Source organism: Aquarana catesbeiana, linkage group LG05 (assembly GCF_042186555.1).
Source record: "Aquarana catesbeiana isolate 2022-GZ linkage group LG05, ASM4218655v1, whole genome shotgun sequence".
Lineage (NCBI taxonomy): Eukaryota > Metazoa > Chordata > Amphibia > Anura > Ranidae > Aquarana > Aquarana catesbeiana.
The window spans coordinates 531,018,386-531,029,435 of NC_133328.1; the positions used below are offsets into that span (position 1 = coordinate 531,018,386).

At 43.6% G+C, this 11,050-nt stretch overlaps 1 protein-coding gene across 1 annotated transcript in view; it reads right to left on the reverse strand.

Moving 5' to 3' along the window:
* VCPIP1 (valosin containing protein interacting protein 1) overlaps positions 1-10,718 on the reverse strand; it is a 40,487-nt gene extending 29,769 nt beyond the window's left edge. The window contains exon 1 of the mRNA XM_073631758.1: positions 7,901-10,718. Coding sequence (XP_073487859.1) covers positions 7,901-10,550 — 2,650 coding nt within the window. The 5' untranslated portion in view covers positions 10,551-10,718. The remainder of the gene's footprint in view (positions 1-7,900) is intronic.
* Positions 10,719-11,050: the final 332 nt, after the last annotated feature.

Sequence of the window (11,050 nt, forward strand, 5' to 3'; positions counted from 1 at the left end):
ACCAGCCAGCACATCCCCTAGCTGGCCGAAGTCCCGAACAGAGGCGATGCTTTGTTCAGTCTCGGATCTAGTAATCTGGAAGCGACGTCATGACATCACTTCCCGGATTTTACTGGCATCTTAAAGGAGCCAGTTTTAAAAAAATAAAGTACTCAAAAACGCAGATCTTGGCGCTTTGAATACTTTGAAGTGCAGAGGAGGAGTTTGGGGTCTTATAGACCCCCCCATATCTCAATAAAGAGTACCTCTCACATGCCTGTTACTGTCACAAGGGATGTTTACATTCCTTGTGACAGCAATAACAGTGCTAAAAAAAAACAAAAAATGTAAAATTACAGTGTAATTTTTTTTTTAAATGTACAAAATATCGGCAAAAAATACTGGCTATCAGCAGGAGAGGTGGCCGAAATATCGGTATCGCATCGGCACCGAAAAAAACGATATTGGTCGATCCCTACTTTAGAGCAGTGGTCTCCAAAACTATAGTCCTCCAGTTTTTCAAGAACTACAATTTCCATCATGCCTAGTCATGTCTGTGAATGTCAGTTTTACAGTGCCTCATGGGACGTGTAGTTCCGCAACAGCTGGAGGGCCGTAGTTTGGAGATCCCTGCTTTAGAGTACCTGGAAGTGACGTGATTGGAGATTTTGACAAAACACCTGCAGATGGACATAATGGACTATGAATACGGTAATTGGCGCACTCATAGTCCACTGATTTTCTTCCTTCTCTCAACTGAAATTCCGTACAGAGGTAGAGGTTGTTGGAGGAAGAATTTGCAGAGGCCAGACACTGCACCTGTGGGTGAAATGATTTACAGGCTTCTGTGGAATAAATACACGCACTTTTTTTCCTTCAAAAATTTGCTTTTTTTTTTTCCTTAAAGCCTAACTGCATGTTTTAGTGAACTTCAGTTAAAACTATTTCCTTCACTAACACATGCAGCTGCTGTGTGCATTTTATGGACTATATGTAGCCTCACTAAGCTGCATAAAAAGCTGTGTTCCAGCAGTGGGAGGGGACTTCCTGTCCTGCTCCTGAAACAAAAATCGAGTCGGGCTGAGCGCTGCGCAGCCATTTACAGGCAGCTTTGTATCTTCTCAGGGAACACATAGCTTCCTCTGATTGGCTGTAGTGAAGATTGTGACATCAGCCTGCCTCAGCCAGAGAAAGCTTTGCATTTCTTGAGAAAATACAAAGCTCCCTGTGAATGGCTGTGCAGCACCAAGTTCGACTTGATTTTTTTCCTGAAGTGGGACAGAAGTCCCCATCCTGCTGCAGAAACACAGTGTTGTATACTGTATATAGTTGAGGCTACATACAGTTCATACAGCGCTGACAACCGCTGCATGTGTTATTTAAAGTATAATCAAAAAGGTAAAACTTTTTTTTTTTTGTATTGAATGGAGAGGGATTAGAACATCTGTCAGATTTTTATTGCTCTATGCACCCTTTAGATAGATTCACTATCGCTCCATTTGTCCTGTTTACAGTTATTGAAAGTAAAAGAAACCCACACATTTTTTTCTAAGGAGGGGAATTGTTCTGGTCATCATAGGGACAGCCACAGATTGCCTTACTTCCTGGGATTTCCTCCCGCTTCCTGTTTTGGCTATGGGACATAAAGTAAAAGGGAAATCTCACAAACGGGACACAGATGGCGAAAAAACTGACAGGGATTATAACCCTTCCCTTACTCTTTTGAAAAAGAAGAAACAAGTGTTGCCTATAGTTCTACTTTAAAAGACGAGCTTAGCATCTTAGAAATGCTATTTAATAAATATATGATATGCTCCGTGCTACGGATGATAACGGGTTGCAGCCCCCCCTTTTGGGTTCCAACCGGAACTTACAATGAGTAGAAATATAAATGGGGTGGTTGGCGCTACGCTATTAAGCAATATACATGCACAAAAAATAATGAATAAGTAACTAATACCCAATAGGCCTAAAACGTGCTTAATCTATAAGCGGTGGTTAGTGGGTATATAGATGTACCTCTATTATGAAGACTAAGTATGTACCTTCCAGTAATGGGTTTGACCATGCCTATACACACACACACTAGAGCTGCACAATTAATCGTTAAAAAATCGTGATCTCGATTCACCTTCCCTGATGATCTCTCCTGCTGAGTTTGCCGATTCTTTCATATAAACAAGTGGAGAGATTATCTGCTCACTCAGCTGTCAAAAGAAAGCATCAGACAGTCTGCCAAGTTTAGAACTTGAAACATTGTAACCAACTTCCTTCTTAGATCAAAGGGATAGAACTTCTGTGTAAACAAATAACCTGGGCAATCTGCCAAGTTTTAAACCACGTGTAAATGCAGGAAGTTTAACCACTTAAAGTCTAAATCTTTTTCTGACACTTCTTTCTCAAGTTAAAATCAATATTTTTTGCTAAAAAAAATTACTTGGAACCCCCAAATATTATATAAAATGGCAATTGCTTTAATATTTTATGTCACACTGTATTTGCCCAGCTTTCAAATGCAATTTTTTGGGAAAAAATACACTTCAATAAATAAAAAAAACGAAACAGTAAAGTTGGCACAATTTTTTTTTTTTTTTGTTTTAATGTGAAAGATGATGTTACACCGCGAGAATTGTGAGAGAATCGTGATCTATCCTCTAAGCAAAAAAATCACGATTCTCATTTTAGCCAGAATCGTGCAGCTCTAACACACACACACACGTGATTAAACCAAATACTAAACCATAAAAAAAAAAAAAACCTAAAGCGAATATAAAATACAATTGGTATACACAGAAAATTGTGCAAATTATTGAGGTAAACCATATATGTGCATAACAATGTCCATCGGGTCAAAGAATGTACACAAGTAGTCTGTACACACTTGACTGGAGGTGTAGCATGTGTATGCAAATGTGGTTAACCAACTGTCAGCAGTGAACCAAAATATGTGCAAAAAGTAATAAAACCAAAGTGCAAGTCCCAAAAAAAAGATATCAAAAGTTATTTATATTTAAAACGACCACAAAATTGCTTGAGGTGCCTTCAGTGCTTGTCAATCAGGTGACTGTAGTGCTCCCCCGTCAGGTCCCCACTCACCAGACGTAATAACCCCTACAGGGGTAGTAGGCATGTGTGGGTGACTTTAGATTAGATTCCTCTTCAGCTAGCTCGGTATCCCATCTTATTATGTATTCAGCTCCCGTAGCTGGCTGCACACTGTCAGGTTTCTGAGGCTGTCTCCACACGCTCGAGGGTAAAGCACTTGGTCAGCATATGTCCTGAAAATCGCTCCCCAGTTCGGTCCTCATATAAAAGAAGAATGGGCTCCCATTGTGTAGTATTAAAAATATTATTTAATAAAATAAAATTAAAAACAAAAAGGCTTCCCACCAGCAAGTTTGAGAAACCTGATGGGATACCGAGCTAGCTGAAGAGGAGTCTTATCTAAAGTCACTCACACATGCCTACTACCCCTGTAGGGGTTATTACGTCTGGTGAGTGGGGACCTGACGGGGGAGCACTACAGTCATCTGATTGATGAGCACTGAAGTCACCTCAAGCAATTTTGTGGTGGTTTTAAATATAAATAACTTTTTATATCTTTTTTTTGGGGACTTGCACTTTGGTTTTATCACTTTTTGCACATATTTTGGTTCACTGCTGGACAGTTGTTAACCACATTTGCGTACACATGCTACGCCTCCAGTCAAGTGTGTGCAGTCTACTTGCGTACATTCTTTGACCCGATGGACATTGTTATGCACATATATGGTTTACCTCAATAATTTGCACAATTTTCTGTGTATACCAATTGTATTATTTATATTCGCTTAGGTTTTTTTTATGGTTTAGTATTTGGTTTAATCACGTGTGTGTAGGCACGGTCAAACCCATTACTGGAAGGTACATATACTTAGTCTTCATAATAGAGATATATTTATATACCCACTAACCACTGCTTATAGATTAAGCACGTTTTAGGCCTATTGGGTATTAGTTACTTATTCATTATTTAGAAATGCTGTTTGCCTAGCTACCAAATCAGCCTTAAAGTGGTAGTAAATCACATTATTATTTTTTAAACCCTGTAAGACAAATGCATAATGTGCACGTATGCATCGCATACTAGCACATTATGAAATACTTACCTTAAAGCGAAGCCTTCCAGCGGCACGCTTGTCACCACTGAAGGCTCTTCCATCTTCACCCGTCTTCCTTTGGGGTTCGTGTCCTCAGGCCATCTGACTTGGCCGCACCAAGATGATGTCACTCCTGCACATGTGTGCGGGAGTTACGGACCGCGGCATGAAGCTCTGAAGGGACGGAATGGGTATACCGTCCCTTCAGAGCGCATGCGCCGGTGACATCACCGTCTGCAGGTAGTGTGAATATCTCCCAAACAGTGCAAGTTTAGGAGATATTCACACTACCTACAGGTAAGCCTTATTAGGTACAACTGTAAAAAAAGAAAAAAAAAAAAAAAAAGGGTTTACTCCCCCTTTAACAAAGTCCACATTGCCCATTTGGCACAACTTTGCATATCCAGAAAGGCAGAATTCCTTATATGCATAGCTATTCCGAGCCAGTGACTCAAAGCCTTGAAGAGGCAACTAATATTTTTTGAAGCAATCACAGCCTCCAATGTTTTTCTGTAAAAAACATATACCTTAAATCGAAATCACAAATGGGCATTTGCAATTATCTGCAGCTCCATTCTTGCATAGTTTTAGCAATGAGGACTTTACTATCTGAGGCAGCCAATTATTCTGATATTTCGTTTTATTCTCTTCCTCCCAGATAAAATATGGCAGCTCAGTGGCAGGCTGTAAGACAAGCGGTCTAATCTCATGCATCAGCTCAGTTCAAAAAAAAAAAAAAAAGAGGCTTCTAAAACTGTCAACAAAAAAGGTAAGCACAGAATTCAGCTGGACCGATCAGGTTTGCCTGTCAGTTTTTTTAAGCAGACCAGAAACGGACTATCCATTGCCCTCTATAGGTGTCAATGCACGGATTTGCAGATCAGTCGGATGTAAACGGATAGGCAGGCCGTTTACATCTGACCACCCATAGAACAAAGCGAGCTGCGTCCGCTCTGCGTAAGTACAGTGGACACTGATCTGTCATGCGCATGCTCAGCGAGGATTAGCGGACAGATCCCCTGCTGAGCAGGCGGATCCGCTGCTGGAGTCCGCCTGTGTAAAAGGGGCTTTCCATGAGAGAAGTAAAAGTTTTTCTATTATACAGTTTTACCCTCTGTCAGCAGCCCAGCATGTCAGTGTTAGCACTGAGATGAGGTGGGCCCCTAGACTCTTACAGGCTAACTCTTCTGCTCTGGGAAGGAGAGAATATATGTGAATATCTGAACACACATGTACATCTGGTTGTTCTTCGAGGACAAAAAAGATGACTGTTGTTTAGTCCTCAAAGAAGGCTCAGCACCTATTTTGTTGTAGCCCATGTCCTGAAAATAAGTCAGGATGTAAGAGTGTAAAAACTGAGTATTTCGGCCAGGCTTCATGGGTGACAGAAAAATCCTGCAGCTATGGCATTTGTATTAAATAATATTTTTAAAAACAGCACAGTGTGTTTTACACGATTGGGGCCCCTTGTCTGCATGGGACAGTTTATGTAAAAGGTGACCCTAGCCTTTAAAGCTGAATTTTAGGCATGGATTTTTCAAAGTCATATTGGTCCAGCTTGGACCAATGTAGGCAAGCATGTATCATACCTGGCCAATCAGCACAGAACCAGGAAATCACTACTACAGTGATTGCTGCTGTCTTCAAAGTGGTATGCCCTTCTACCCTTCTACATAGTTACCATTGGAGGTCACTTGCTCAGCACAAGCAACATTCAGAACACTTTGCATTTTCTCAATGAATACAAAGCATTATCTGATTAGACAAGGTGGAGATTGTGATGTCCCTCCTCTCCACCTCACCCAATCAGAGAACGCCTTACAGAAGACAGCAGCATTCACCACTGGGATAAGCCAGTATGCCGGTATGACAAATGCATTCTTACACTGGTCCAATATTACTATGCAAAATAGTCTATTCCTAAACTTAAGCTTTAAAATGGACTAGAACCTGCGGATGTTTCCATACTACATTTACCTATACCTTCTCCTTTAAGTGAAAATTAAAAAAAAAAAAAAAAAAAAAAAAAAAAAAGAAGAAGAACTGTATGCAAAAGTTTTTTTTCTTCATTTTGGGAAGAGTAAGGGAGGGCTATAACCCGTCGGATTTTTTTTTTTTTTCCCCATCTATGTGCCATTCGGGAGATTTACTTTCACTTGATGTCCCATAGCCAAAACAGGATGAGAGAGCAAATCTCTGCAAATAAAAGCATAAGTTCACCTTCGGGAACATGTTACACGTTCCACCCGTTTTTAGGGTAGAAAAAGTAACATGTTCCTGCTCCTGCAGTCACTCGGAGATCTGCTGTCTGTGTGTGACAACAGTACGGGGAGAAGTCCCCCATACCAGCTGCCACTTTTTGAAAAAAGCGTGGCAGTAAAAGGCTTCATCCACACAGCTGCGTCATTTATTCACAGAGTTCTGTGAATGAATGCACTACAATAATGACATCCTTTGCGGCTGTCAGCTTGTAGTTCTCAATGAACTAAGACGGTGCTGTTGAGCGCTGTGGTAGTTAACTGATTCTTCCTGTCAGGGTGAGACTACCTGCCCATACAATGTACAGGCAGACAGCTTACAGTTATGCCGCGTACACACGGTCAGACTTTTTGACTGGACTTGTCCGACGGACCAAATCCGGCTAACAATCAGATCGTGTGTGGGCTCCACCGGACTTTTCCAGTGGCAAATCTGACGGACTTTAGATTTGGAACATGCTTCAAATCTTTACGTCGTAACTCCGCCGGACCCAGAAATCCGCTCGTCTGTATCCTAGTCCGACGGACAAAAACCCATGCTAGGGCAGCTACTGGCTATCAACTTCCTTATTTTAGTCCGGTGTATGTCATTACGAATCCGTCAGACTTTGGTGTGATCGTGTGTAGGCAAGTCCGGTCGTTAGAAAGTCTGTTAAAAGTCCCCCAAAAGTCCGTCAAAAGTCTGTCAGACTTTTGTAACCAAAAAGTCCGACCGTGTGTACGTGGCATTACAGACAGTCTGCAGGACTCTGCATGGCACCTGAGATCTGCTAATAGCAGGTGCAATGCTTTCCAGGATCCAAAAAAAAATAAATAAATTTAAATGCATATTTTTTTTACCTGCATAAAAAGAATAAAAAAAATATAAATAAATAAATGCACTTTTTTTTTTTTTTAAAGGTGAACTTAGTGGTCATCAACCCTGTCCTCAGGGCCCACTAACAGGCCAGGTTTGCAAGATAACTGAAATACATCACAGGTGATATAATTTGCTGCTCAGTGATTGCAGTATTCTAGTCTGCATCTCCCCAAGGTAATACATAAAACCTGGCCTGTTAGTGGGCCCTGAGGACAGGGTTGATGACCACTGCTTTAAAGTGAATTCCCTGGGCCCCTCAGGTCACCATAACTAGTATCCCCATTGGAAGATTTCCCTTCTACTACTTTTCTGGGGACAACCCGTCTTTTGGGATTTTCTTTTACTTTCAATGATAATAGTACACAGAACAAATAGAGCAGGTGAATCTCCATAATGAGGCACAGAAGAAAAACAAAAAAACAAAAAAAAAAAAAACAAAAAAAAAAAAAAACACACCATAATAGTTTATCTAATCCCTCTCCACTCTATCCAAAACTAAAAAAATAAATAAATAAAAATAAAAAAAGTTGTCTTTTGTAATACTTTAAAACTGTACACATGAGCCTCAAAATTAGAAGATAAAACAAAATAAAATGTGGAAAACTGGAAAAAGGTTGTCCACAAAAGAAAACAAGTGAGGCTTTTTTTTTTTTTTTTTTTCTTACCCATAAGGGTTGCCAGCAAACACAAGGAGTACATCTCTTTGTCAATTTGGTCTTGAAGCTCCTTTGAAATGGCTTTTGTAGATACTGCAGAATCCTCATCGGAAACAGCATGAGCGGAGTGCGATGTCATCTGTTGCACTGGTTTGTCTTTGGCTTTCAAAATCTCAACTGTAACTCTGTCACCATGTTGCAACGGTACAGGCTCATTTTCAAAGCCATCCTTGGGTGGCAGAAGCTCTTTTGGGGGAAACCCATAACGAATGCACTGTAAATAAGGAGGAATATCTAACTCTTTGGCTATTCCCTCTTGAAGCTCCGAAAACGTAGTTGAGAACTTTAAGGTGAGCATTGCCTGGCGTCCATCATTGGTTGTAATCCGGATTTTCTTCTCTTTAGAGGAGGTCGGGGAATATGGTGTTTTGGTGGGAGTTGAAGGGCCAGATGATGGGCTGTCTTTCATAGCCCCAGGGGAGGAGGATCTAACTTGTCCCTTCTGTTCTTGTTTTATCTGGTCCGATTTGCGTTTCTGCATGACCGATGCCTGTTCTGTAATGTTTTGCTGAAGCTTCCTTTCTGTTTTACTCATATTTAATTCCTCTTTGTGCAAAGTTTTGGCTTTCTGGCCAGTGAGAATAATTTTTGTTGGCAAGTGTGAATCAGAGTCCTGCTCCTGTTTAATATCATCCACTCTCTGTACATGAGCTCCATCTATGTTGACTGGAGTGTAGTCATCAGGATTCTTTTTGGCAGTCTGATGTAATATGGTGTTTACAACTTTCTGCACAAGAATTTCACTGCCGAATTCTCCAGGAAAATGCTTGGTCACCAATTTAATTGCAACGTCATACACATTGCTGTTCAAACCTCCATCACTTTCATACTGAAACCAGTAGACAGTTTCTCTTACGACTCTTCCACCCCACTCCAAAGTAATAGGAAATGCTTCAGGTAAATTATCATATTCCTTACCATCCCAGTAATGCTTAAAGCCGCAGCCACATTTGCCTCCATAAGACCTGGTGTTAGTTCTGTCGCCATCCAAATAAACTATGGAGGCGTCGCTTCTCACCCTACGGACTGAATTACCGCGGCACCAATTGCAACTGGTTAAGTTGCTCAAGTTAAAATCAGGGACTAACACATCGTTTACCGCGTCGTAAGAACAAACTATGTTATTAAGTGGGAAGCTGTAGTTTTTATCGGGCTTCAGCTGACCGTGGGTAGATTTGGCCAAGTTATACAACTTCCCCCCTGGGGCCAGCCAATCTGGAGCGACCAGGAGTTCTGACAAAGCACCACACACAAGGCATTTGTGAAGGCGATTTTCAGACACAGCCTTCTTGGCAGCAGCAGTCACTTCTTCAGGCTGAACTCCTATAACTCCAGTTCGTCTATAAAAGTACTGATGCACATCCGCTACTAAGCTGGGGTGGATGCCATGCTTATCCATGAACACCTCCTCCATTGCAGCCACCAGCCTCAGCAAGTATTTGTCTTGCAGGCTTCTATCTCCTCCAATGACGCAGCTGCCATCGTCTTCTAATTTGATGTACTTTCTTATTAAATCCTGCGGGACACCCCAGGCCTTGGGAAGCAATTTTAAGGGCAGTTTGGGTAGGGAAGAGCCTTTGATGCCCACTAACGGTATGTAATGATTGCGACCTGAGCTACTCCAGGCTATGCATATTGGCTTGTTGAAATGTCCATCTTTGCCTTTGCAGGTCTCCACTGGTATCAAACCTGGAAGAAACGTGGCCGAGTAATCCCCGGAACTTCTCATTCCACTTAAGGAATCCAGCAAAACGATAGGTCGGTGAAGGACATTGGCGAGCCCAAAGATGTGGATGTTCCTCAGACCCAGTGGTACGCCTTCAGGAGGCACAAACAAAGGGTCGCACTCGTTGATAATGTCCTCCCATTCCGCTGCATCGATAAAGTCGTGGAAAAGGGCTTTGTACCTGTCCAAGTTCTCCTTCAGGTGCTTCTTGAGGTTCTCCCGTAAGGCATGCCAGAAGAGTTCTCTTCCCACCAGGGCCCGGGACACGGCGTGCACCAGGCAGTGGCCATCTCCATCCACGTGGACGGGGATCAGCGACTCCTGGTTGTTGTTGGCCTTCTTAATGTCGTCTAGGGTGTCATGCAGGTAGAGGAGGCTGCCGGAGCGGTCTTTGCCGTAGCCCACGGTGTCGATGTGTTCGGGTTCGATGAGGAAGGCCCGATCCCCCAACAAGGAGCAGTCAAAGACGTCCCCCTGGTTCATCTCCCTCAGCAGCTTGGCTTTGCCGGTCTGTTTGTCCATGCCGTAGCGGGCCAGGATGGGGGAGAGCAGCTTGCAGTGGTAGTTGGAGAGCCCCATGACTTTCACCATGTCTGTGGTAGTATTCCTGCGGGGAGGCCCGGCCACACCGAGCAGGGCGTTCCTCAGCAGGTTGTGCAGCACCACGTCCGGTTCGGTTACCTCTTCCACCTCCAGCAGCTGCCTCTGCTCGTGTCTCTGGCCGCAGTCCGTGCATTCGATGCTGGCCGAGCCCTGAGCCGGGAAGAAGAGCCGGGCCCGGCACTGGGGATCCGGGCAAGTGCCGGAGAGGATGCGCCGATCCCCCCTCCTCCTCTGCTGCGCCTGGGCTGGGGACTGGGGAGGCTGAGACATGGCGCCCGCACTCACCGTTCTCTCATCCTCACTCACCGCCACAACAATAACGACAACAGCCGCAGCAACGCTCGCCGCAGCCGGTCTCCAATGCGGAAGCACAACCCCCGCTCGCCGCCAGCTGCAGCTCCGCCCTCTCCTCCTTGCCTACAGCCGCGTTACCGCCCCTTTCTGAAAAAACACACCCTCTTCCGGATCGGGGGTTGACGGGTAATGTAGTTCTCACAGCGCACCGTTCCACCTTTCTCAGGGTGCTGGGAAACTATATGTCCCGTCATGCACCGCGAGACACATCCGGAAGTAGAAGGTCGCGTTGCCCAGAGAAGTCTAAGCAATGCGGCGCTGCTAATAGGCTGGCAGGGTTAGATGACAGCTGGGGGAGGAGCTGAGCGCTTCCTGTTTTCTGCTGGGTTAGGCTGTGTCATCTACAGGTGCCTTGTATAAGGAGCAATGACTAGGAGGATTGTGTGCACAGTGCACAGTGTACACAGAGGGGGCAG